The sequence below is a fragment of the Mastacembelus armatus genome, chromosome 24, assembly GCF_900324485.2.
Source record: "Mastacembelus armatus chromosome 24, fMasArm1.2, whole genome shotgun sequence".
Taxonomy (NCBI): Eukaryota; Metazoa; Chordata; class Actinopteri; order Synbranchiformes; family Mastacembelidae; genus Mastacembelus; species Mastacembelus armatus.
In genome coordinates, this window is record NC_046656.1 from 6993964 (window position 1) to 7021745 (window position 27782).

The 27782-nt window shown below is 40.3% G+C and overlaps 1 protein-coding gene across 8 annotated transcripts in view; it reads left to right on the forward strand.

Annotated features, from left to right (window-relative positions):
• Positions 1-27782, forward strand: part of cdc42bpab (CDC42 binding protein kinase alpha (DMPK-like) b) — a 65973-nt gene that overhangs the window by 2565 nt on the left and 35626 nt on the right. For all 8 annotated transcript variants that reach the window (XM_026318132.1, XM_026318125.1, XM_026318126.1 and 5 more), the window contains exons 2-3: positions 23213-23304; positions 26979-27062. In XM_026318132.1, coding sequence (XP_026173917.1) covers positions 23213-23304; positions 26979-27062 — 176 coding nt within the window. The remainder of the gene's footprint in view (positions 1-23212; positions 23305-26978; positions 27063-27782) is intronic.

Sequence of the window (27782 nt, forward strand, 5' to 3'; positions counted from 1 at the left end):
ACACACACACACACACACTTGCTGGCTTATTTTCTCTTAATTTCTAAAACTACACTATTAAACAGGCTGCAGTTTGACCAGATGTAGGGTGACTGTGTGTGTGTCAAAGACAGACAGGACAGCAGTTAAATCTGTCAAATGGTGGTACATTTTGGCTGTGGCTGCAAGGTTTGTCAACCCCACCAGCAGCCATCTGGGCAACTAGTTCTGTGCTAAATATAGAACTATAATGGCTCATAAAATACTGGAAGTTGTTTTTTGTGTCTGTAAGGGGATAAAGATGTACTTTCCTGTCTATCAAAAGTCTAAACCAACTGTGTCTTTTCATTACACATGTATTGCTTCCTTTAGAGCACTTTATTTTCCCCTATTTGCTAGTCCTACGCCTGTCTGCTGCAGAAAGCCTGCCCATGCAGTTGGCTGTGCAACAATGCCTGTATGCCCTGGCCTTTAAGCTGAGGTGCCCTCTGCTTGGGTGCCAAGCACTGACTTCATCCTGACATTTCCCTGTGTTGACACTAGGAACTCTCTGACAGAGCTTGAGCAGACACAACACAAAACGTGCAGGTGTGCCCAGGCCATCACAGTTGGATAGCAGTTTCATGTTGCTGCTTGTTGTGACGTGGAATTCATATTTCACAAATAATGTCAGTGAATTAATTAAGGTGCAGAATTTGCTCTTAGTACCTAGAAGTCAGTGAAGCCAAAGATACGTTGAGATCTATCTTCTTCTTATCGTTATTAGTTAGCCCATATACAAGATTCCTTTGAGAGCAACAAGATACAAAAAAAACAAAAAACACTTTAAACAAAATACAAATGAATTTCACGTAGCAGGTTACGTGGCTGACTAACAGTAACGTCTCTAATCATCTGTCCTATTCTCTGATGTTTTTAGCTTTATTTGACTTTTGACTATAGGAGTCAGACATTGATTCAGTGGATAAGGTTGCTTCTTATAGAAGGTGATAAAAAGATCCACTGACCCTGTTTAAACAGATGTGCAATATGAATGAGGATGGGGTGATATTGTTTTGGAAGTTTGACTTCTAGAGAAATGGTAAAAAATATTTTAAACATTACTTCTGGGTCACTGCTGTCTTTGACTTTTATTTTTATTTTAAAAACGTGTATTCTTAGAATTCTTTGTTGGATAACAGCAGGAACAAATAGACTATACACATTATGGCCGAGTGGGGTCAATTAAGGATACAGTGATTAAATGATTCACATTGTGATGGTATACCTGCTGGCCTAAAACATACCCTGAGCCATAGACAACTGGATGTTAGAGCAGAGGTAGCAGGCAGCACTAAAGAGTGCTTGTGTACTATTTGGACAATTACAAGCTAAGTGCTATCTGAGGACATGCTGTAATACCATTATGGCCCTGTGTTTATACTTTAACATCAGCGTGTGCACATGACCGGTTGTAGCTTGTAAGAAACATATCGGTTCGGACAGATAGTTAGCACATGCTCAAAACACAGTTCAGTCCTACAAGCAGGAAAATGGTTCAAGATGGCCCCATGAAACCGAAGAGCCCTTTGTCAGCCACTCAGACTGCCTCTGAAGCTACAGCATGCTTTGAAAGCAAAGTTGCCTCATCATACTTCAGTCGCTATGCCTGGGTACCTTTTTGATACAGCGGCACAGGCATGACAAAGGTGCAGTGATGTTCCCTCGTCTTCCGGAAAACTGGTAAATGAGCCAGAGAAGAATACAAACATTTGTGTTGGATTTGCTTTTCGTCTTGTTTGGTGACCTCATTTCAGCTGAAACAGAGACCCCTACATGACCTGCAGCCACAGGGGGAACGAATACGGGAAAGTACGCTGTATCCTGACCCCACATATACCACAGCAGTTCCACACTTCCACCAGCTCAGGCTTTTTATTCCCTCATAACCTGGTTTTGAAATCTCTTCACTTGTTTTAAATGAAATGGATTTCAGTGATTTGCTGTTGTTGCTTATCTCAAATATCGAATTTAAGTTGCTATAACACCATAGATATTTGTGGAGACATAAATGCAGGCTGAGGTTGAGTGTCATTCTACACTATGAATATGACTTTCAGTAGAACAAGCAACTCTTAGTCAAAAGCTCAATAATGCATGTGCCTATTACTCACAGTGTGGGGAGGGAAACCTGTTTACACACTCACATTGTTGGGTTTTGGCCATAATGGTACATCATTGAATTTTAGGGAAGCTTGGTTTAAGGTTAGGGTGATGTTAGGGTTAGGTAAGTAGTGGTTATGTTTAAAGTTAGGGAGGAAATGTGTGTCTTTGTGAGGTTCTTTCATTTCCACATCAGTACCTTGCTTATGAAGTGTAGTGTTTCAGGATACTCCACCAGCAGATACGATGCCGTATGTATTTTTGAACTGATTACCATAGCAGTATTAATGTCATCTTTTTTTTAATTGCTTGGTTTTTATTAACTATTAAAAAAAACTTCATAGATGATTTCTCATAGATATTCTCTTTTCTTGCTCTACTTTCATCATTTCCTGCTTTTTGTTTTGTCCTAATCTCTGTCCCTGCTTTGGGAGACTGGTTGTCGGGCAGCTGAATGAAAATGGTCAGCCATGCCAGCCAGCAGTTGGCAAACATGGGGGAGGCTGCATGACCTTTTCTCAATCCAGACTCAGTGTCAGCCTGCAGTGGCCAGCTGTTCAGCTGCAGCTGATGTGTGCTCCACCCTGCAGAGCTTTCATTGGCAGCATGCCTCACACACTACTCACAGTGGAGACACACACATAATCACACATACTTATATGCACGCATATTATTGTGGTTTTGACTAGGCTATCTCTCAGTGCACAGCTTGGAATCCCTCCCTGTTATTCCAATTATTGAACAGACCGGAAAATCTGCCACTGCGCCTGTAAGAATTTGTGTTGCTTCTGAAGAAAAATTTTTGTGTCACATGGTTTTAAATTCTGCATTGAATCTACACCACCATGCAAAAAACAAACAGCTCTTTATACAAGGCTGTCTCTTTGAACCTCTGGCTTCCTATACTTAGACCATACCACTGCTGCAATAACAAATGCGTGTCTAGACCAGTTGAAGCTAATGGATTGACAGCTGCCTTCAGTTGTACTGTAGCAGTAAGAAATATTAGTGATGTTGTACAATGTGCCCAGTTCATGGAGGAGAGAGAGCAGGCAGGAAATGTACTCTGATGCTTTTTTTTTTTTTTTCCTTGCCACGCTGTGATGAAAGATGAAGCGGAAAGTTTATTACGAGGCAAGATTTTATTGTTTTGGCTCATGATCAGGACTAGTATGACATGTAATTCAATGGAGAAATTAGTTTATTGAAATATTTCCTGATAAAATCTATTGTGTGTAGTTAAATGGTATTTAGAAATCACATGACTGACTAGTTGGCTTTACTAGATTTACTAGAACTCAGATTTAAGTGATTGGAAAATATATACTGTTAGCCCTGTAGTATTAGTAATATGACTCATTAATGACCCTAATTTGTACCCTGATATACATACTGCTTGAAAGTGATATAACCAAGGTACTCTACAAGGTCTACATGGATAATATTGGTAACAAAGTAAAGGTGAGACTTTAGTGATTATTATAAATGTGAAAATTTAAATACACATTCTACTGCATAAGAGCAAATGAAGATGGAACACAGCAAAAATTTTGGATTTCATTTCGGCCTAAAAAAATATAAATTTATATTGAAAATCCCCTCTATAATTATGCTCATGCAGCCTAAAAACCCAAGAAAGCATAAAACAACATCTGATTGTCATCTGTGCCAAGAGTAGTGCTAATAAAATAAACTGTATTGTTATAAATTGTATTGTTGGAATCTGCACCTTTAGCTTGTTTTCAATCACTTGCATTATCTGACCTGCTCCACATAGGGATCATTACTCCACATGGAACGTAATCACTGTTGCACAACACATTTCAGTATCAAAAGTTGGCACTATGGCAGAGTGTGAAACTGTCCATAAAAGGCAGAAAATGTCCAAAGTTTGGGATCATTTCGAACTTAAAAAAGATGACAACACGGTGCAATGCGTGTATTGTAAAGTAGAAATGGCGAACCACAACAGCACTTTGTCAGTGCTTCAACATCTGAACAGAAAGCATCCAGTTGTAAACCAGACCAGCTCACAAGGTAACGTCATTTCAAGGTAACCTGTCATTTCTGTCATGCATTACACAACAGTATTATTTAAAAATGCAGAAGTCTATTTTATCTAATTACTCGAGTAATCACTGAAATATTTGGCTGGATACTCGACTCCAAAAATAATTGATAGCTGTAACCCTAGATTGAATTGTGTTTAGTTTTCCAAAAATTGGTTTTGATGACCTTTTGTGGACTTTCTGCTGGTTACGTGGATGTATAGCTTGTGTGTATTGCTACAAGCGTTTCACATATAACGTCGTAAAAACACAGGCCTAACAGGATATAGTATTGGTGTTGTACCTTAAAATCCTGTATAGGCTAGCTCCTGTGAGGACATCCTTGTCCTTTTTCTGCTCTTTCCTGTCAGGCTGTATGGTGGTTGTGGTGGGCATAGAACAGGAAGGAACCATAAGGGCTCACTGAGCTAGTCCGGACCCAGTGGGTACATGATGTCATATGAGGAACTGGGACAGCTGTATTGCATTGTGTCATTGTGTACTCTGTGGCTCACTTGTCCAACATTTTTAGTGTTGTTTGGAAGGCACAAGGTCACTGGTGGATTTTCTCTTTTCACACCAGTTCACAGGCAACAGATGTCTGTTCACTACAACCCTCAGAAGCCTTTGTCACATTTTCACACACACACACATGGTCATGTCTCACTATAGCTGTGAAGACACTCATTGACATAATGCATTCCCTAGACCTTTACCTTAACTCTAAAGTATTAACCCTTAAAAAAAAAAAAAAAAAAAATTGAAGTTGTGAGGACTTGTCAAAATGTCAGCACATGAATGGTATCAGAGTAAAACACAACCACAGGAAGACATCAGCACATGCTGCTTTTATTGTCTTGTGTAGACTCACAAACAATTAAACATAGCTAAGGCACCCATGTACATCCTGGTTAGTTTCTCTCTTACTCTCAGCCTAATTTAACACAGAAAGATGATATGATCATTTATTACTGTACATATAATTTTAAATTACCCATTTTATTTGGTCCAGCCCAAGCAAAGATTACTGGGACTGGTGCCATTATTTATGAGGAGTAAGCACAACCCAGAATGCACCATGTGTTAAAAAGAAGGCCAGAGTAACAAGTAAAGGCTTATCGCAGCTGGTTAACATCTGTTTGTGAGTTGACCATATCATGGTGCATGGAGCATATTGGTCATGGCAGACACCACAGAGGAAGCTGCTGCTCTAACAAACATTACTGCAGGCCTGTACACACTCCACAGAACTAGTGGGAAAATATTTTTTGGACTGATGAAACTCACCAGACACCAGACATCATAAGAATAAGTCAGAGCTGAAGTCCTTCTGTAAAGAGGAATGGCCCAAAATTCCTCCCAAATGCTGTGCAGGTCTGATCTGCTGCTGCAGGAAGAGCTTGTTTGGGGTTATGGTTGCCAAAGGATTTAGCCAGTTATTAACTCCAAGGGGTCACGGTCACAGTTCAGTCATGACATAAAATATTGGGGATCCATTGGTTTATTGTTACTGTCATTTCACACGTCTATTAACTTTTCTTCTCTATGTGCGGTGATTTGAAGCATTTCTAACATGAATTGGCTCTGCAGGATATAGTCAAATTGACAAGAAACCTACAATATTTTCGTCCCCAACTTTTTTGTATTTTGTGTGCACGTAAAATTTTGATATGGATCACCTGATTATTTTATAGGAGGTCCTGGCCCTTTGCCAAGGTAACATAAAATTGTGCATGGCATTTTCAACATAAAGATATTCACAGATGGCCTTTAAAAACACTTAGTGAATCTGTATGGGAGCTTTTGTAGGCTGAGAAATGCCTGCTGCTAATTGTGATGTGTCATCAGAAAGTGGCAGGGGAAGGTTTGGCTTCCTTTGCTCCGTCTCCCAGAGGACACCCTTTAGTGGAGGTCATTAGAGAGTCTTTCAGCACCCTTGGGATTAGACTGCAAATGACCTCTTTTCCTCCTTCCCCTTTTCTTTTTTCTTAACCCTGCACTGCTGGTTAGGTGGGTTTGGTTAAATTCTCTGCTCAGCTGTCTGTCCATCACCTCAGCCAGTGGTTACAGATTGTATGAAAATGAAGCTGCATCTACTCATTAAAATGATTACTTTTCACAATATCTTCTCCTCGACCTGTCCAGGGTGTACCGCTGCACCCAAAGAGAGCTGGGATAGGCTCCAGCAGATCCCTGTGACCCTAAATAGGAATAAGCAGCTATAGATAATGGATGGATGGAATATCTCCTCCTCTGTTGTATTGGCCTAGTTTAGCCTGAAGTACATGACATATGCATAGTCATGTAATTATTTCTGGATGTTAAGTATTAGCATTACTTATTTCTGTACACTATCATCTGTAGCCTAGTTACTACTACATCACTACTATCTTAGCTAGTGCTTTTAGTAACTACTGCAGATTTCAGCCGTTGGAATTAGCATGCAAGGATTCCTTATGAATTTTGAGAGGCTTAGGTGCTGCTTTTACTTTTAATTATTTGTAAGTGTGTTTTTCTGTAAATACTGGAAGAAAAAAAAAAAAAATACCGGTCTGCTGTAATGACTCGTCAGCTCACCGAAGCCATTTAGTAAGTGGGTGCCACTATTGACAAAGCAACATTGTTTTCTCATATTTTTTTTTAAAAAATGTTGTCAGAGGGTTCTAGTCCCCTCCCTCATCCGAAAAGGTCCCATGGCCAGCTGGCAAAGGTGCATGCTCAAATAGTTTTGTCCCTCCCCATCCTCACTGAACTGGGAGTCTGTGTAAGTGAATGGGGTTGTATCTACACTTTGGTGTAAAAGCCATTTCATAACAACAGCAGAAAAGTGCATAACATACATTCTTCCCTTTCTCCTTTTCTAAAACTAGATGAAATACATAGTAATTACAACAGCAGCTTAAGGGAATATCCCTGAAAATGTATCTTGTTGGTCTTTGGTCTTCTAGTACAAAGCTTACTTTTACTGTCCTGCCTAATGACGGATTCTATTACTATTATGCTGCATGTGTATGGCATGTATTCAATAGTAGTGTATTTCATGCTGTATGTATTGTGATACACTTTTGATGTGGAAAGAAGCTTAATGAAATGTGTAACCCTGAAAGTTTAACCAGTGGTAAATCTAGGGATTAGGTATTCTAAGACTGTGTGGGCAGCAGTTGTAGACACACTTTGGCTTCCATACAGTTTCTATTAGAGGCCATTCAGACTGTGTGTACATAAAATTTCTTTATTTTGTATACTATTGATTTTCTTTGTTATACCAGTTCTTTGCAAGGTTTTTCTCAGTGACTTCATAAATGTTTAACAAAACCAAACTGGGCCTTTATTTTATTAAACTATGTATTTGTGTTCTTTTTAGTGCCTGCTTGCAATTAGCTCCTTTTTACCTTTGGTGGCCTGAACTCTCGTATGAACTGACTCTTTTTATTATTATTTTACTATATATTATTTATTTAATTATTATAGATTCAAATGTATGTATACACAAAATACAATTTCAAAAAACATTTTTGATCATATTCTGGGATTCCGTGCCAAATTGACTCCATGCCAGTGATTCATAAATCTATCAGCACCAGAGTGTGGCTGCTGCTTAGGCTTCATCCCCACTGTCTCAACCCCAGGATAAAACCTATTAGCTGCTGTAAAACCACAGCCCTCAGGAGCCTTGTCAGGGCATAGGTTCATAAATAACATGAAAGAAACTGCAGCATGTGATCCTCTCTGGCCCTTTGGATTCTCCTCCTCCAGTTCCTTCTCTCCTCCCTTCCCTTTTCTATCACAGGATGTGTGGAGAAACAGTAAGGCAGTTTGACATCAAACCCCAGCTGTGGTAGTATGGGGAGATGCCAAGGGGTCTAATTCACTTCCACTTGTCTCTGCTTCAGGCTTGTTGGCTGTTTTAGCAGGGATATTATTTATTTATTTGGTAATTTAGAAGGTTTTGGACTGTATAATATGGCAGTTGCCATTGGGAATTTGTCCCTACTTTCCATCTAATTGCTGTTGGTTCAGGTTTTTGTGTGGTGTGTAGTTTGCCATTGCTTTAGCACAGTAAGTAGCATTTAGCATTAATTTTAGATGCATATTCCAACCTTATGTTGTTTTATCGATAAAGAGTTTGTTCTTCAGCAAGAGTTTGGCTTCTGCTATTATGGCTCGGCTCTTTGTTAGATGCATTGCTTCCTGCATTGATTGTGCACCATAGTACTGCCTCACCTTTAATCCATCAATTCCATTAGCTTCTAAATGTATTCTTGTGATGCAGGTCAGGATAAAATTGAATTTGCAACAAAATTAGAATTAATAACTGTAGTTCATGGTTTGTCTTCAATAGAAAACTGCGTGAGGAACCCACAACTGGGGATGCATTAAAATGTCAGACAATGTCCTTAAAAAAAATCAGTAAAACATAAACCTGTATTTGGGATATTTTTCCTATTGGAAGAACCCCAGTTGGACCAATATGTTTCTTCAGTGTGTTCTTGACTGCTGCTGCAGAATTTTCCTTTCTTACATTGTTTAACAAAAGCCGGTCAGAACTCCAAACATCTAATAGAGGTTGCTTTTCTGTCCCTTACCATGTGCCGTAGCCACACCCCCTGGCTGCTTTGAGAGGAGGGTTCAGCTGTGTGTGGAAAAAGTACTGTCTCAGGCCCCAGCCCATCATAGCTGGCTGCCTGTGGAATTTGGAGCTGAGGTGCAATATTAGGGAGAACAGCAGTTGTGTACATGAAGCCAGGTCTGCCACTTTGTCCACCAGCACCACCCGTCATTCACTCTCCCTGTCTGTCTGCTTCTGCTGCCTTGATTGCCCTTGTTGTTTAGGTCTGTGTCATTCAACCAGTGTGCTGTCTCCTCTGTTAACCTGCACTATGATAAACCCACATGCACCTCTTTACATCTTTGGGGTTTTGGCTCAGTATTGTCCTTCTTTTTCTCCTTTATTTCCTCTGTTTGCTCCGTCCTTCAGTCCCGCTCTGCTTCCTGCTTCTTGCATCTCCTTTGCCCCCTCCCTTGCTCCCTCCCAGATTGCTATTTCCCAGCTTTGCCTAGTGACAGAGAAGGCTGGGTCGGTGTGTGTCTGTGTAGGGCATGCACCAATAGCATTGTGTATTGTATGTGGGTGTGGCTGTTCGCCTCTTTTGGTTGTGTTTGCAGGGTTAGCATGTGCAAAACAGACACACGTACAGAATAAGTCGATCAGACAGCAGCATCAGACCAGCCAGCTACATCCTGACAGCACAGCACAGAGCTGAGCTGCATCCCTAATAAAGCTCTTCTGCTGCATCCACTGACACACACACACACACACACACACACACACACACACACACACACACACACACACACATATATACACAGGCTTTGATCCTCTGTCTCATGCTGTCATACTTGTAAAGGGAAGTCTATGAAAAATAAAAAGAAGAGGTATTTGCTGTTTGAATTTGTTCAGGCTAAATTATGCCACTCATTATACAGTTTCAGCACTACTCGGCTCTATTCTACTCAACGCGGTTTTGTGGGATGAAACGGCAGCATGAAATTACTGTGATGCCACCAAGTACAGAAACGTCTGCACCTCCTTGTAGGACCATAGTGTTGTTTTGCCAGTAGCACTAGCCATTTGCCTCGCTAAGGACAATAAAATGGAAACAAATGGTCGCCGTTTCCGGCTTTTAAAAATGGCGGGTTTGATTCTCATGTCGGACACGGTCGAATGACATTCTCATGACTCCTCTAGTGACATCACTCCCTGGCCAATCATTGCCCCGCAGTCTGTTGACATCACATTTTAGTATTGGCTCAGCTCTCTTGGAACCTCGGCCGAGGAGGTACTAAATAAAGAACCGGATAGAAGGTACTATCCACTAATGGAAAACCCCAAAATCCGAGTCCAGTCGTGTAGAGCCGAGTAGTGCTAGTGGAAAAGCCTCATTAGGTGCTTATTAAGACTTATTAAGGTGTGCTGCAGCAGCCTACAGGTTACACAAGCAGGCTAATTTAAATCCCAGAACACCAGGAAAATGAAGGCTTGCGCTTCTGCCCCCACTTCTGAGCATCAGCTTTTAATTGAGCTACACATCCAATATGTCAAAACCAGTATCATCTGATAATTATATGTTTTTGAGTCAAAACAGGCTAAATTAATAAGACATTCCTCCCTGTTATTAACCAATTACATGTTTTTAAGTTGATATTTTGGAGGGTATATGCACAGTCCTCAGGGCATATGCATGGTGCCCTCTAATCCAGGTTCAGGCCGTAATGCACCTGAATCAGTTTGATAACTGTGATTAAAGAGAGAAGAATAACAACTGCTGATGCTCTTTGCTTCACACACAGTGATCAGTTGTGCTGCCAAGGTGTGCCTTCTGGAGTTCATATTGTTTCTTGAGTAGTACCTGGAACTAGTTGTATGCTGATAGACTGATTTTATTGATACTAACTAGTCATTAACAAGGTACTCCTGAGCAAAGCAGTTCATTTTGAAATGCTACTTGGTCAAGGCACAGCTTGGTGTAATTGGGTTAAGTAAATGTTTGCTTCTCCAGATGTTTTAAGATTGAAGCTTGAATTTTGTGGCATTTCTGCTCAGTTTTCTTAAGTAGGTAATAAGAAATGAGATGTGAGAAATTAGACCAGGAGTGTGTGAGAGACAGAAAGATGGGGATGAATTAAAATAGAACTTAGGATCCCACAGAATGGCTTGAACGTGCTGAAGGAAATATCGGTAGAAGTGATACTCTTTGTTTCTCTGCATCACTGTTGCTAACAATAGCTGGCACTGATGGAGCATTGACCTTGTCTCACGGTGTGGTGGCAAATTTGACTGTGACCTGATCTGTTTTTAGGCCTATCTAAATGTCCACACTGCTGTATGCCTGTCTCTTGTACTCACTGCACAGACCTCTGTCCTTACAGTGGATATGCCTGACTTTAACCATGTTGGCTGGGCGAGTAGTTCATCAGCATCATTTAGTCATCTTCCACCTGAACAGCGGTGCGTCTCACATACAGCTCATCTGATCCCTCAGTCCTGCAGCTTAAGTCTGAATCACAGTGTCGCCGGGGTACATTCTCAGTTATGAAGTGATAAAGTGATGTAGTGATGAATGTGCAGCCCCTGGGAGGCTCACAGGTGACTCTGTAAACAGTTTGTATGGCGATATTCAGTTAGTTATTGGGTTGTTACCAGTTTTGACTGAGATCTGCTTTTTGGTGAAGAGTGAGAAAGAGTTTGTAAATGGTTATGTGCACAACTGAAGGAGTTAAGACGCAAAACCTGTTTGTGTGTACGACAGGTGAATATTTTGAAACTGTCTTTGTGTATTTCTTTGAATTTGAAATGTGTCTTGACTGGCCGACATCCCACTATATCTATATCCTCTTCTGTCTCCTGAGACGTCTGTGGTGGGGGAAATCCTGAGATCTCTGTTGTTCCCCTCTATATATAGAGAGCTGCCTGACACCGTTTCCTCCCTGTGCTGAAGGTCATGATGCAGACACAACAATTTGACATGCTGGTGATGACTAAATTTCATCACCCCCAAATCCATTTTTATCCCCTGAGGCATTCGAAACAAGACTAATAAGTCCCACAGATATTTCATTTATTTTCTCCCTTCCTGTCTATTGATTGCTAATATTTTATGGTAGCCACTTGAGAGTTTTTTTTTTTTTTTTTTCTCAAGTACAATTTTAGTATGATGTATTAAATGTAATTTATTTAACATTTATTTATTACTATTAAATGTGATATTTAACATTAAGTTAGTGAAACTGAAAGAGACACCTGTCTACTGTCTTTATTACACATATCGCTGGGGTTTGGTACACTTTTTCTGTTGGTCCAAAACACTTAATTTACAGAAATAATAATACTAATAATTACTCTATATACAATCTAGATGCTTTACCCCCTCCCCCCAGCCAGATGCTAAGCCTTAATTGCTTTGCTGAGTATCCATCTGTTTTCAGAATACCTTATTTGTGCAAATTTGTTTCCTTCCAGACTCATCCCCATCGGATAAGGAAATAATAAATGAGGCATTTCCATTTATAATAATGATATTCCCAGGGTCAGGAAATGGCTTAGCTGGGACACTTATTAGGCTGGGTGTGTTGTTTGCCACAGAAAAAAGGTGTAGTTATCAACGCAATATGATTTCAGTTAATAATGCTCCAATGGGGAATTTGCTGATTATGGCATTTTTAAGTGTGAAGTTTTTAGTTTTATCCTCAGAGAAGCACAGGTGTGGCAGAGGTGTGGTACTTACTGGCACTTAATGAAAACTGAGAATATATAATCTACAATTCTCCAACTTTGATCAAGAAAAGTGGATTTTTCATGGTCTGTGGCTTTTCTTTATCAAAAATCTGCTTTTTGCATCTATATGACATTAACACTGAAATGAAGCTCTGTTACACTCCATTACCACTTCTGTTAATTCCCACTGATTCATCCATCAATAAAGCAGTTGTGTGAAAAGATGCGGAAGTCACAGGATGATGTGAGATGCTGAAATCACAGGTGTCAAGCTTAAGTCTGGGGGTGGTTACTACTCACCATGGGTGCTTGGTGCTATTCTATACCAAGTCCAGCACACTGCTGTGGAAGCAGATCATGTGCAGCCTGTGGTTTATCAGCCCCTTGAGAGAGTTGATGTCTGAGATCACCTAGATGTCTCATGTCCTCGTCAAAACAAGGTCCCATCCCACTGTAGCCTCCCACGCTGACTCAATCTGCTTATCACTGAGGTCATTAGTCTCCTAATTGTTATCTAGGTGTCTGCATGACCACACTTCGTTCACACAGCTTACACCGTTGGGCCTGAACTCATTGATAAGTCCTAAATGGAAAAGGGTTGAGGTTTCTTTGCTTTAACTCTTAGTTGGAAGCTTAGTTGGAAGAATGACCAGTTATTGAAATTATTTGGGGAAAAAAACAAACAAATAAATAAATAAATATATCTAAAAATATATATATATATATAGATACTGAAAGTTGTTTAATAGATTGTTGCTTATGTAAGCAAGAGGGAAATTATAGAAGACAGAGCATCTTCTCTACTTATCTTGTATGTTTTTGAAATAAACATGGATTGTCTGTCTATGATAACATGGAAAAGACTCGAGCCCTGCCCTGATCTCATCTGTCTGTCAGCTATGTAACATAATCGTACAGTTGTATCCTTGCTTTGAAATGTAATTCATTTTTTTCCTAGTGCTCACGTGTACCTTCCTCCTACTCTGAACAGGTGGTGCGTCCTAACATGCCCAGCTGTTGCCAAATGCATGCTTTCATGATGCTTTTGGTTACAAGTCCCAGTACTGACACCTTACCTCTGGAACTTACAATTAGCAGCCAAGCTTGTGTTTTTTGCACCAATGGGCACTCACTGTGGTCTCAAAAAGTGATGGGGAAGTGTATATATAGTGTAACACTTTAGTCCCCTTTATATAGTTTGAAATCATAATGTGGTGATTTGGTGGTGTAATCCATATTAATGTGTTGGCCAACTTTACAGCCTATGGCCTTGTAACAGGAGGTGCCACAACCTGCACTGTAGAAGTGGACTTTGTTACAGTGTTATATTAGCATGGAGTTACAGCGGGGAGTTTTCTATCCATGTCAGGTGTCACAGCATGCCAATGATTTGCTAACCTGTTCAAGTTTATTGCCTTTTACTGTCATATTTTGTTCTGGTCTCATTCTTGTGTGGAGAGACACAAACAGGAAGAGCCTGAGTTACATAAAACCCTTTTAAAGAAACTGTGCTGCCAGTCATTGTGTATATCTTTACCTTGATTTGATAAATACCCTTAATGGTAGGATTTACATCTAAATGCATAGGTTGTGGTCTAATACAAAAAACAAGACAAACCATGTATTGTACTTCAAATTATTTATTTAATTCAATATGATGATTCTATATTAAATGTTCTTATTCAAAATAAGTCTAACTTCAAATCAGTTATTGTCTCTATTTTTCAAACAGTAAACACAACCACAACAAACACAAATATCCCAGTCACAGACAAAGTTGTTGTCACTTCAGTGTTCTCCATAGCTTCAGGTCCTGTTAGCCCCAGCTTGAGCACACCTAACTGGGCAGATTTCCAGAGAATCAAAGGGATCTTGGGTTACTTCATCAGAGAACAGCTGAGCACATCCTAATGTTGAATAGATCACATCTGGATAACTTGTGAAGTAAATGGCAGCAGCGGGTTCTCAGTATTTTCTAAAATATCCCTCTCAACTTATATTTTCTCTCCTTGAAACTCCTCACTTTGCTGCTCCTCCCTTCATCTCTTGCCACCTCCCAGCCTATCTTCCCACCTTCCTTTCCTCCCTCCCAGCTGGCATTTCTTTTCCTGTCTCTCTTCTCTTTTCCCACCCTGTGCTCATGCCTTTCCTCTACATCATTTTTCTTTTGATGTTCTCCATCTCCTTTACCTGAGATCTGAGGTTTCCTATCAATCTATACCACTTTAATTATCATTTCCTTAAAATTGTCATTGTTATTATCCCCCTCCTTATCTTTAAAGGTCTTAACAAATACCATGTGAATGTTTCATTTATTTGGGTGGATCCATTTTTAGTATGGGTGGTCCCACTGGGAATCAAACCCTTAAATGGTGCGGTGTCAGCGCTGGGCTGTACCAGTGGAGCCACAGAGGACTGTAGCATGGTAACAACCCCCTCATTTTCCACAAGCTGCCGACATCTAAAGAGGGAAAAAAAAAATGTGTGAGCGGATGAGCCTAGAAAAGGCAGTAGGAAACTTGTGTTATAATCTGTGTCAGGAAGTTGTGACATGCTGCTGCTGGAACATCCCTGGTAGTAAAGATGTACTTTTGTTTAAGTGACTTTAATTTGGCTTGTTGGGAAATTTAGAAGGTACTCCAGGAACTTGATGAGGTGCCACAGCACAGCTACATTCTTATATTTGCACTGTGCCAACTTGGAGTTTTACATACATAGGAAAATATTGTCTGGGTTGCTAAACATTCCCACAACACATACCAGTATTCCTAGCTCTGGCTCATGTACCCACCCTATAGTGTTTTTCCTTTCAGGCTGATGTGGAAGCTCTGGCCTGTCCACGCAGCCAGAGACTGACATAAACTCATTTGTTCCTGGGTTTGAACACCAAGTGTTCTTGCTGGCAGTAAAAGCAGAGGATTCATACAGCTGTCAATGTCTGTTTCTCTGGGGGTCAACTCCAGGGCCTGCACCTCCTTCCAAAGTAGAGTTAGGCCAATGCAGTAATTCCGTCAAGAAATGGTCTTTTACAGCACACAAAAATCTATTAAAATAGCTTAAAAACATCCAATAAGTTACACAGAAAATCAAAACATCTTCTTAATGATGTCACCCATCTTGTTTGATTGATCGTTGCAACAACCAATAAAAACACTTTTATCTTGGTTTGAGTGAAGCACTTTGTTTAGGCTCATCTTGCTTTTTTTTTTTTTTTTTTTTTTTTTTTGCATCTAACCAGGTGCTGTAGCTCATTGCACAGCGCATGTCCTCTAAAATAAATAGTGTTCCATATCTTGTAATATAAGCAGGAGTAGGTATGTGACCTGACTATCCTTGACATCCTACAGTCTTATCACAGTCATCATTCTGTCACTGTGAATACCCAGCAGAGGAACAATGCAGCACCTGGTGCTTCCACTGTCACCAGACTGGCAGACTGGGAGGAAACCCAGCCAAGTTGGATAATGTGGTCTGGCAGGCTCCTTTCATATTTGCTGTTTATCTGCAGATGGTATCAGGAGGCCACATTGAATTGTGTAAATCAACTTGTTTGCAATGTGGGTTGAACAGGTCGATATGCAGGCACCATTCTTTGAAGTGCTGAGAACACTTCCTGTACAGATGGCAGAAACTCATGTTGTCCAGGCAGTTTTTCACACATTGTGGCCCTGCATTTATGTTCACTGCAGCAGTCTTTATGCTGTAACACACACCAGATCGGCTCTATTGTTTTGTCAAGCCCTGCCTCCCTCCTTCTCTTTGGTGTTTGTGGTTTCTTAATATTTTGGGAACATCCTGTTTGTTTAATGCTGCTGGGCACAGATTGTTTACTTTAAGGCCTCTGACCATTCCTGCCCTCTTATTAGTGTGACAGAACAAGAAAGACAGACTGAGGCAGGAGACAAAAAGAACAAGAAATGGAGAGAGAGGCAAGTGATCTCATTGGACAGCTCACAGGATAGATGAGAGAGAAGACAGGAATTGATAGGGAAGGCAGAGAAAGGAAAATGGCATAGAGGGAAACCTGACTCTTTTGGTTGGAGTGGGGAGACAGACATACTGTAGACCGAACTGGGAATAATGGTGACACTGGTGTGCAGCCTAGCATTAACCAGAGTTAAATGATTTAGGATATGTCTGTGTACTATAGGGAGTTCCCAGTTTGCTTTTCATGAATAGCTTTTGAGAGCTGACATGCATCCACCTCTCTAATGCATCATACATGGCAATGTGTTGGGTGCTGTCAGTGCAGGAGAGAGGAAGAGAGGAAGACACGAGAAAAAGTTTTTACTGGGGTTGATTGTACCTCCCTCCACACATCTGTTGGGAGAACCTCTGGTTATGACATAAAGGGGCCTGTTTCTATTTCCATCTGTAATTTTGGTAATTTACTGGATGTTTTTAAGCTACTTGCAACTGAATTACTTAAAGGGCCTTGTTTTGAAGTACCTCTGGCTCTGAGTCACTTTCCCTTTTAAGGACTAGGTTATTAGAATCACACTGCTTCAGTTTTTCCTTTGACCTTGCAGTGCTATTTGTTCAGCCATCACTTAACTGTATTTATTTAGCCTTTATTCTTCCTAACCAGGAAGTACTTTTGTAATCCATCCTTTGCTTCTAGAAGACCAACGTTTTATATTGATGAAAAATAGGGTGTTCTAGACCTAGAATAGTTACAACTTTGCTGCTTTTTCTAAAAGGAGCAAATGAATGCTTCAGCTAAATAGTGTTATTCCAGGTTGTGATAGGAATGTTGGGATGAGATGAAACTTATTACTGAGGCAAACTTTGATGCTACTGCCCACACTGTGGCACTGAAATGTCACATACATGTAACAGCCTGGCCAGAAGCATAATTTAGGAAAACTCTGCCACTGTTTGACCCCTTGAGATGCTACAAGCTGGCACATTTATGATATGTGTGTATTTGTGTGTATGTATATATATATATATAACTTCTTGGCTATTGACTGTTATGCTGTATCAGAATGAAACTGGCCGTCATTAACGATTGGCCATTTGCAACCCTGGCACATTCACAGGCCGGAGTCATTTAGGCTTATCATTTGAAAAATGTTTTAATGACTTGGAGTATTTCCTCTGCAAAGGTTTACACAGTCTAGAAAAACTCCCAGCCTGCTTATGAAGTGCAATATGTTCATTCCCCCCAGGGTCAGATGGAAGGAAAGGCCATCCGCGGGACTCTTCCTCTCCTCTCTCCCTCTTCATGTGAGATCCTGGAAAGCTTTGCTCTCCATCTCTCCGTCTCCTGTTGTCTCTCTTGCAAGCAGCATTTTTGTGTCGTTACCTCATTGTGGTTGTAAATAATCCCAGTTATGGCTTCCAGATGTCCCTCCGTCCCACTCTGGAATTGGGGATAGGGTTGGAGTGCGGTGCGGGTGTAAGGGTTGGACACTTACTGTAACTGGCTCAGCTGCTGACTGGGCTTGAGGATAAACCTTCCATCTCGCAGTCTTCTCTCTCGTTTTCTCTCTGTCCTGTCCAGTCTCACTTTTTTCCCACGAGCTGAACTTAATTGCTTTTTCCATTCTTGCCAGTTCTGTCTTAGTTACTCATGTTTGTTTTTCACTGGCTCTGTCCCACAACTCTGTCCTTTCAGTTTTGTCATGTTTTTAATTCCTGAAATTCATACCAGAAGCTCTATGGCCCTATCCATTCATTTAGTCTACATCAACCCATCCATCCTTTGTAGCCATCAGTGGTGTCAGAATCAGTCTTTTCAGTAACACAGCTCTTTGTGTATGCCTGGAAGGACAACAGCTGGCCAAACATTAGGCAGAATATGTGAGACATACCACCAAAAACAACTAAACTAATTTTCAGCTAGGCAGCAAGAGCTCCATACACTAGAATATAGGCATTATACAATAAATTATAGTCTGTTCAGTTGCTCTGCAGAGTTGGTTCTGGTTAATGCATTTATTGAAAAAGAAGTGTGTCTGTTCTGTGTACTGGATGAGCGACAGATGTCTAAAATGCTCCAAATACTTCAAAAACAATGTGGGTGTGGATTTCCATTCAGCCTCTTTGTCTCTGTGTTTGTGTCCACCTGGGTCATCATTTTTCTGTTTTGCTCTGCTTAGCTTCCCTATTTTATTTTCCATTGGATTGTCATTCTTCACAGATATTTGAAGATGCATGACTGAGTAGCATGCACAAATTAGCTCTTAAACATACACAAAGAATTCCTGTTTAGCATGTGTAGTGCCTATTATACACAGACAAGCACACATGTTTCAGGAAAGGTTGCTTTTGAACATGCCCTGTGGCTTGTTCATTTAAGCAATTCTGAAGCTGGAGCTACAGTTTTCTGTATGGGGGCTTTGAGTTTTCAGTCCTCTGTAGGGTGTCACACACAGTTACTCTGGGGCTTAGAGAAAGTATTAGAGCGACTGTATGCGTCAGGTGACCATATATCTTTGTGAAGTGGTGGGTGTGCCATTTTGTGCTACAGAGCATAGAACATCTAACACACCCACCACAGTCCCAAAACAGTCAGACTGTTGACAGTGTCGTGCAATGTTTCAAACTCTTCTTTTGTATTTCCATTATTTAAAAAGTAAAATGGACCAGGGGGTAATAAAGTTTTGGAATGTGAAACTACTTCTTAAGTATCCATGTAAGCTATTACAAGTAGTATAAGATAACTACTCTTCTTACAAAAATATAGTTACACCCTGCATTCAGTGAGACACACACACACGCACCATGAAAGTATAACAGACCATGTACACACACATACTAATTTCATATGAACACACTCTGCAGACATAGCATGAAAGAGACCCATGCTGAGGCCTGTTGTGAGAGCTGAGCATATCATTTGTGGGCTGACTGCTAAGTGAACACACTTGCCTGTTGTTACCAAGTTTAACACAAAAAAATGTAGAGAAATGACTTCTCTTGTCAGATGGGCCTGATAAGTTCTTAATATTTTGGGTTAAACCAGTCTGGCTATGTGCATTAGCTTGCGTCACTCATGTTTTTCCAGTTTCACTGCATCCTAAGGCTTTTTACTAAGCATGTAATTTGCATAGTACAATCTGCAAGCGTGTGTGTATCTTTCAGTGTTTTTGTATTTCTGTGCATGCACTCAAAGTGTGTGTCTGCAGATGGATGTCTTTCCCACAAGGCAAGCAGTGACTGACATGTCATCTTTTTTCAATCTTGGCTTACTCACCCCTACACATTGCAAAAGCCTCTGAAAACAAAGAGCCCTAGTCATGCTAAAGCTTGGATAGCCACCTTCTCAGGCACTGCCAGGGCTTCCTACCACACCTTATTGTAGCAACTGTTGCTATGTTTAGGCCTACCTGTATATTTTGCTTGTGAGTAAAGACCGATGACTAAACTGTTTGGTATTTTTTCTGTGTTGATAAAAAAAGATGTTGCATTTTGGTATGAATCCTTCATGGTTAGAGGAAAAGTATCCATTGATCCCGGGTTAAATATCAGTAAGGCTGGTGACCACAGGCAGTCGTGTGAGTCCGGGAGTTTTATATGTTGACTCCAAATACTGATATATAGGTCTGTATTCTAAAATGCACACATACACACAATTTTGTTTATAAATTACAGGCCAGAAAACAGGTTAATAGTTGCTGTGAGCTTCAATAAACCACCTGCTGTTTGACGATGCCCATAATTTCTTCTCTCCAGAAAAGCAATTTATATAATCTGTAGTATTTCTACCAAGGCCAGAACAAGACAAAGGCACCAGTGATCTGTAAGATGTAAATGTAGGGGATCTAGTTGTGTGTATGTGTGCGTTTGCACATATTTGTATCATGTGTCTGTGTTCGTATGTGTGCTTTGTTGTGGACAGGGCCTGTGGGCTCCTGGCTCAGAGATGAAAGACGTTTGTCATGTGGCTGGTTTAGTGAAGCTCCTGAGTCAGCGTGCAGCTACTAATCAGAGTTTTCTCCCTCTCAGCTAGCCTGCCTCTGTTCCCCCTACTCTCTATCCTGCCACCCTGTTAGCACTGACTTACATAACTAAGACTTAAACCACTCGTAAATTAGCTATATGTTTTAGTCCATAGTCCATCTGGTAGTTCCAGACTACCAGTGACCAATCGCACCATGCCAGATCAGTTTAGATGAAGAAACTGAATCGATGAAGAGGGTTGCTTAGATTGTCTAGTTGTTTACCAGTGGTACTGGCCTTGGCTGTTAAAGACTTTGAGTATTAAAGAAATCAGGACAGAATGGCAAGTGGGAAGGATCAGCACATCCAAGGTCGCCTCTCTGAAAAGTAGAGCAGTCTAAGTCTTTATGACAGGGAATAGCCTTAGTTTGGATAGGGTTAGGGGCAAATAAGACTGCACAAAATATGTGCACAATATATAACTTTTTGTAGATTACAGAAAAAGAAACATGTGCCTCCTGGTAGAAATTACAGAATGTAACTGTGTTGCTCTCACTTAGAATGTATATAAAAAAAGCAAGTGACACAGAGGATAATGATGGCTTCTGTTTTCAGCCCGATACTGTATATATACTTCTCCAAACCTTTTAATGAATATCCATCATAACTTGTGTTGAAGTCTTATGTGTAGATTAGCAGCATAAAATGTAAGATTTCAGTTGCGAAATAATATCTTTGGTCTTGCAAACACGTTAAATCTGGTTGGAAAATGCTGTTAACCTCAGATCAACCTGTTGTAAATAAAAGACATAAAGTGATGATGACATCTAACAATGGCAAGATGACATGTGACCTTATGGGGCACCTGTGGATTTCTTGGTTAGGACTTTATTTTATATGCACAGAGATTACATCTTTATGGATTTTGATGGGTTTTCCAGATGATATTTTGCCATAAATTAAATTTGGAGAGTTTTGCCAGCCAGCTGTTCCATAGACCTGACTGTTGATGGATACTTTGTCTCTAACTATGAATCTTTCATGGGAAGCCTGCTGTATATTAGTCTCTCTTTTAAACTTTGTATCATTTTCACAGTTGCGCTATTACAACATAATGCACAGATGGAGATGCTGAAGATGCACAAGAAAATCTGTGAGAAAGACTAATTTATTTGTATGTCACGGCCTTGTTTGTCATCAGCCTTGTTTGTTTTGCAGACATGGTGATGTTTTGCGATAGTAGCCAGCAGCTGGCTCACAATTTGCATTACAGCAAGGTTGATCAACCATTAGAAATAGTTTCAGTTTCTCTGATCCACTTGTTCTGTAACTGCTCTGCAGAGAAATGAATGCTATGACTAAGCATCTTTCTCACGACAGGTCTTTGCCAGTCATGCTCAGCCTGATGGCTGACTTGCTTTTGTGTTTTTGGTCTGTGGTAATGTGTGCCAGGACATGGCACACTGCACTGACCCTGACTTTCCCTCTGCCCTGCGGTCATAGCAGGCAGAGTCGGTGGTTGTGGAGCAATGAGTAGCCTGTTTGTTTTATTTCAGCAGGCATTTCCCTGTTCCACAGTGGGGGAATGTCCTTTTCTTCGAGGATCTGTGAAGTCAAGGCTGCAAGACAAGTGTAGTGTGATGTGTGGTCAGTCAGTGATTGAAGACGGGCTCAAAGTGTAATCTTGGCTGTTGGTCAGCTACCGCATTCACATGTTACAGCAGCCAAAAACAAAAAGGGTGCTTGTATAGTAGCAGTAGATTGTCTTTTTTTTTTTTTTTTTTACTTAATTAAGAAAAAATCTAAAACTGAAGTGTATTTGTAAGTGAATGCTCACTTGTCTGTGTGCTTATAATAAAAATCTTACTCATTTTACTGTTAAATATACTTAAATATAGACAGGAAGTGTCAAATAGCTCTCCACAAATGAGGGAAATGCTGACTTTGTCAGCCATAGATGGAATCTGTCTAGCTTTGTGAGTCAAAGTTGGCGACGCTTGCAGTTCCCTCCCAAAGCCTTTTTTCACCAGGAACCATAACTGCAGCCGTAACAATGGCTAGCTTTATCATTCAGCCTCTTTACATCCGGTGTCATGTGCTATAAAGAGGCTGAGATGGTTACTAACACTTTGATACACTCCATTTAGAATTGCATTGCAGCCTTTCATGAGTTAGTGGAAAAATGGTGCGTCCCTGGTGGGTTACCACATGACTGACACAAGTATGTTTCCATAAACCCGGCTCATAGAATACATTATCTCATAGTACAATATCCCATTTTGGGCTATTGACACCGAAAATCTCTACAAATCTTTCTCTGCCTGACCAGGACCAGTGGCAAACAGGTCCTACTGGTCAATATGAACTTTAAATTATCTTCAACATGTCAATCTCTGGGTAAAACATCTGCCCAAGAAGTGATCAAACTGAGATCAGTAATGTGCTTGACATGCAGTGCAATTGTCTTCATGCATCTGTATGGGATTGTAACTAATTTGGTTATTTGTCTGGAGTTTTCATTACTTGTAAAATCTCAGGTTTACTACTTCCTGGCATTACTAAGTACTGCTGTCAAGGGACTGTTCAGTCAGTTTGAATCACACAGAGTGATGCATCTTCTGTCTTTACTATTGTAGTTTGTGACATTTTATATAATGGCTCTACTCATTAAATGCAGTCACCATGAGATTTAGCTTAATTTTTCTGAAACCTAATAACCCTTTATAACATAATGTGATATATGTATTTAATGAAAATGTAATATTTTTTTCTCCATTAGTAAAACTGATCATACAGTATATCTTGGGTTGTATGTTCTGAAAATGTCATACAAATCTCTGGTCTGATTCTTTTTTTAACCAGACTTCTGTCTTCTCTACAGCCAAACCTTTCACATCCAAAGTGAAGCAGATGCGCCTTCACAAAGAAGACTTTGAAATCCTTAAGGTGATTGGGCGAGGAGCCTTTGGAGAGGTAATAAATTTTTTGGTTTTACACTCAACCATACAGCCGTTTATTACCATACACGTTGAAAAGCTGCAAGTTGGTTTCCTCTATTTGTACAAGAAACAGGTGTTCTAGTTCATTTTGTCTTAGGTACAAAGTCTGTGGTGTATGGTTTTAATCTACTTGTCTGTTTGAGAGGGAGCATCTCATAATCTCAAACTTCTTCCTTGAGGTGAAGATATTGAAGTATAGTCACAGAATAATACCTGCCAGACGAATCCTGTTCTGTTGTGTCCTTAAGCCCTAATACCAGAGTTATGAAAGGCCAGAGTGTTGTTGTGTTTGTGAGCGGTGATTTATTTTCTGCTACATTCCAGCAGCTGTGTGTGGTGTTGGTCTGCCACATGAGCATGACTCTACTTGCAGCTTAAACATAACTTTTAAAATCTCTTTTCACACTTAACCTGTGAATGGAAAATCAATTAGTGTGTCAGTGAAAGCATCCAGGATGGGTTTTCATAGTTTTCTTTGTTTAGGTTTTGGTTTTTCATGTGACTGTAGGGAGGGTGAAATAGATGTGCCATAGAGTTTCAGGTAATGATGTCAAAGCTGGGGAATGTTGGAGGGACAGGTATTGTGGTCCTCAGCAGAGACTCTTATATAATGTCAGTGTCCTGCAAAAAACACATCTTCACTGATTTCACCAGCGCCCAGCATTGTTGTAATAGTCGCTTGCTTAGCAGATATAAACTGTGAATTGATCATTATGAGGCTCCCATATGTTCTCAAGCCTACATTTAATCTCTGAATTGATCACACATGTACAAACAGATAAGAGCAGTAAAAAGATAGAAACACAGTTGTACAGAGTGTGTTAGTTTGATGGATGGATGATTTAATACATCAACCATCATGTAGCTGCAATACCACCACAAAATAGGTGCTCGCTTTGTGCCACTGCAAAGAGTGCTGCTGTCACTTCACTTGAGTTTTTGACTGTACAGCCAAGGACAAGGATATTTTATGTTCAAATTATTCCACAAAATTTGGTAAAATGAAATAAACTAAACTTAAATAGCATTATGGAGACTTGCACCCCAAGCACTTTTTTGAACAGCAATAGGAGTTATGGAAACAGTCACATAAAAAACAAAAAGGAAGTAGAGATGGACATAGGAAAACAAAGTAAAAGAGAGTCACAAAGGGGGAGGCGAGAGAGCTTGAGTGCAGGATGTTTTGATTTCATCCTTCCATTGTCAGCAGCAGGCAGAGAAATGGTGCAGGTGTGTGACGTGGAGCTCCTCTGCTTAGGACACCAGAGTGTCCTGGCCTGCTGCCTGAGAGAAGGCTCCTGTCAGGTGCTCAGTGTGGTGGAGATTAGTGGATAGCACCTGAAGCAAACAATGCCAGAGTTAGGTATCCCTGGCTGACTTTGGATGTCATTAACTTTCTGTGGACTCACTGTTCATCAGCCAGTGCTACATACTATTGTACTGCTTGTTGGATTGTGGCACTAGTCAGCAGCCACCACATTATGTGCATATGTGGCCTTGGCTGTTAAGTCTGTCAGTCCTGTTACCAGTTTAGCACAGACTGGTGTGTTTTCAGTCTGTTTTGCCAGTCAGAGAAGCCCTGTGAACAATTAGATGAACTGCTGTGGTTTGTTTTATGTCCATTTACAACTTATTAAACCAGTTTTGAAGAATGTGTACTTTTATCCATGAGTATAGATGGGAATAGTGACTTAAAGTCTTCTTAGTCTTGGGCTCAGCTGACACTAGGGCTGACAGGGAGGAAAAGATTAAGAAAGGAACAGTACAGAGAAAAAGGAGAGATGCAGAAAAGGACAAAAACAGCCAGGCGTTGCCAAGAACAGTGCACTCCCCCCATCCTCCTCTGTTCCTCCTCTCCTCTGGTGAGGGATCACTAGGGGAAATCCAAACACTGCAGGAATGTTATCATTGTATTGCATTAGCAGCATTCCCCAGCTCATTTAATAAACTACAGACCCCTGTTTTACACAGGGTGCTTGTGTTTATTTCACTGCTCTTCTGTGTGTCTGTCTGTGTCTGTGTGTGTAGTTCACATACACATTCCTGCCTGTTTGTGTGCGTTTTCTGAGCTTTTCAGAACCGTGCTTACATTTGTGAGTATTTCTGTGTGCCATTAACCATTAAAGAGGCTGAATAAAAATAGTTTTTTTGCTTTGTGAATTAGTTGAATATTACACACTGTTAAAGAGGCTGATTCAAACCAAGCAGGGCACACATTTACATGAACATGGGCTTTGTCTGACAGCTCACTGTGGTTTGTCACAGTCGCCTGTACAGCTCCTTTTTTGGCAAAATGTGAAGCCAGAGCTGAGGAAGTTTATCGTTGTAATGTTCAGCAATTATCAGTGAGGGGAAAGTTGGCAGTCGTTAGGGTGTTAAGATGATAGAAGAGGGTATGAGGAACACAATAGGAGAGTGTGAACTGAGAAGACTAAGGAATCTAATTTGTTAAAGGTGAAAACATTTGAAATGACAGGGTAACACTAGTAGCTATTATCTGCAGTATTTCCTTACGTTTTCAAGTTCATGGGTTGGTTTGGTTTAAATGTCCGTTTACTGTGTGAGACTAATTATTACAGTCTATTTCATGTTCAGTCAGGTTTTTAAGTGACGTTTTTGGCCTTTATTGAAAGTGGACAGATATACACAGACATATATTAAGTACATATGCTATAGGTGCATATAGTGTCAAATGATAGTGTGGTTTCTTTTTTTTTAATCTGATTATGAAGGAATGCATTTGTGAACTTCTAGGAATAATGTAAGCTGATTTTCGAAGTTGTCGTTTTGAATATTGATGAGACTTCTTATTTTTGATAATGAATATAATATCCATAACCCATAAAGGGACGTTTTTTAAACATCTGCACACATTTGTCCACTCACACAGTGATTAAAGAGTGCTTTTTATTTGTTTTTCTGCTTGACCACAGACTGTGCTAATAGCAAACCATGACTCATACTTAAGTGTCCAGCTGTGTGAGGCTGTGCATGAGAGTGCGCTCCAGGTGGTGTGGGTCTGTTGGCCTTTTAGGTCAGCATTTTAGTATGTATGGTTACTTCCTGTCCCTATTAGTCCCTTTCCCCTGCTCCACCTTCCATCCTTTGTGTCCTGTTCTCCATCCTTCTGTCTCATTTCCTCTGCATCATCCTTCCTTCCACTCCCAGTCATCCCTTCTTTTTATATATCCTTGCAAACCCATCCAATTTCTCCTTCCAACTCATCTTTTGTTTATGTCTCTCCTCCTAAATGCAAATAGCTTTTGTAAAGTTTTGCCTTATTCCTGATTTTTCTCCTCCTCCTCACCGTCTATCTTCCTGTCTCCTGTCCCTCTGCTTCTTCTAAATTTCCCTCTTATGAAATGGGGTGTCTTCAAATCATCTTTGGCTTCAAATGGGGACAAACGGTGGATAAATAGATTGAAGTGAATATTATGGCTGAAATTCTAATCAACAGTATTTTGTAAACTAAGCATACTCAGCAGCTATTTTCACTCATGTTTTTTTTAGGTTGTTTGACTATAGTAGGAGCGATTTAAATATAATCTCCCTAGAATTATCCTTGCACCATTCCTGTCCTTTTTCTTGTTCCTGTTACCTTAAAGATAAGATCTTAAATCTGTTAAATCTGGTCTTTTCTTTTTACAGGTTGCAGTCGTAAAAGTGAAAAACACTGACAAGGTATTTGCTATGAAGATTCTCAACAAGTGGGAGATGCTGAAACGAGCTGAGGTGAGAATCACGTACTGATTCTGCAGTACTGAATTTTTTTTTTTTTTTCATTTTAAATTTATGTTGGGGGGTTACAGCAGTGCTGGTACTATATGACTAATGTGGCAGTGCGGCAGTCTTGGCAATATATTTAAAGTAAATAATAATATGGATTGATAATTAATTAAATGTCACTTCTAGCAAGAGAAACCACAGCCCTTGTTCCATTATCCGTGTACCAGGCATTTATCGACAGATCTTTGCAAAACATGTAACTGCCTGAAGTGCACGAGCTGCCGACGCATGTTTTTCACATCGACCTCTTCCTGACAGTCTGACATTCCTTTTAGTCCCCTGGGTTTTCAGTCTTCATGCCTCTTACGTCACAGGCCAAAACTGGTCTGTGCTGTGTGTCTGCAAACGCCTGGACATGGGAAACAATGTGGAGCGGTTGATGTACTGCAGACAGTGCACACTGACTGTGTAGCTGTCATCATAGATATACAGTACTGACCAGACGTCTTAGACACTTTAGATGTTTTAGATTCTTATCACACTACACCATCAGGTGTCTGATTGATCCCAGGTTCATTGTGCAGGACAAGTCCATAAAGAAGCCAGAAATGTAGAACATCAAAGCACTGAGAATATTTTACATACTGATATTTGAACATTAATTTCTTTCTTGGCATAAGGTGATGTATCATTTCATATATACTGTTTATTTATGTTCTTGATTGT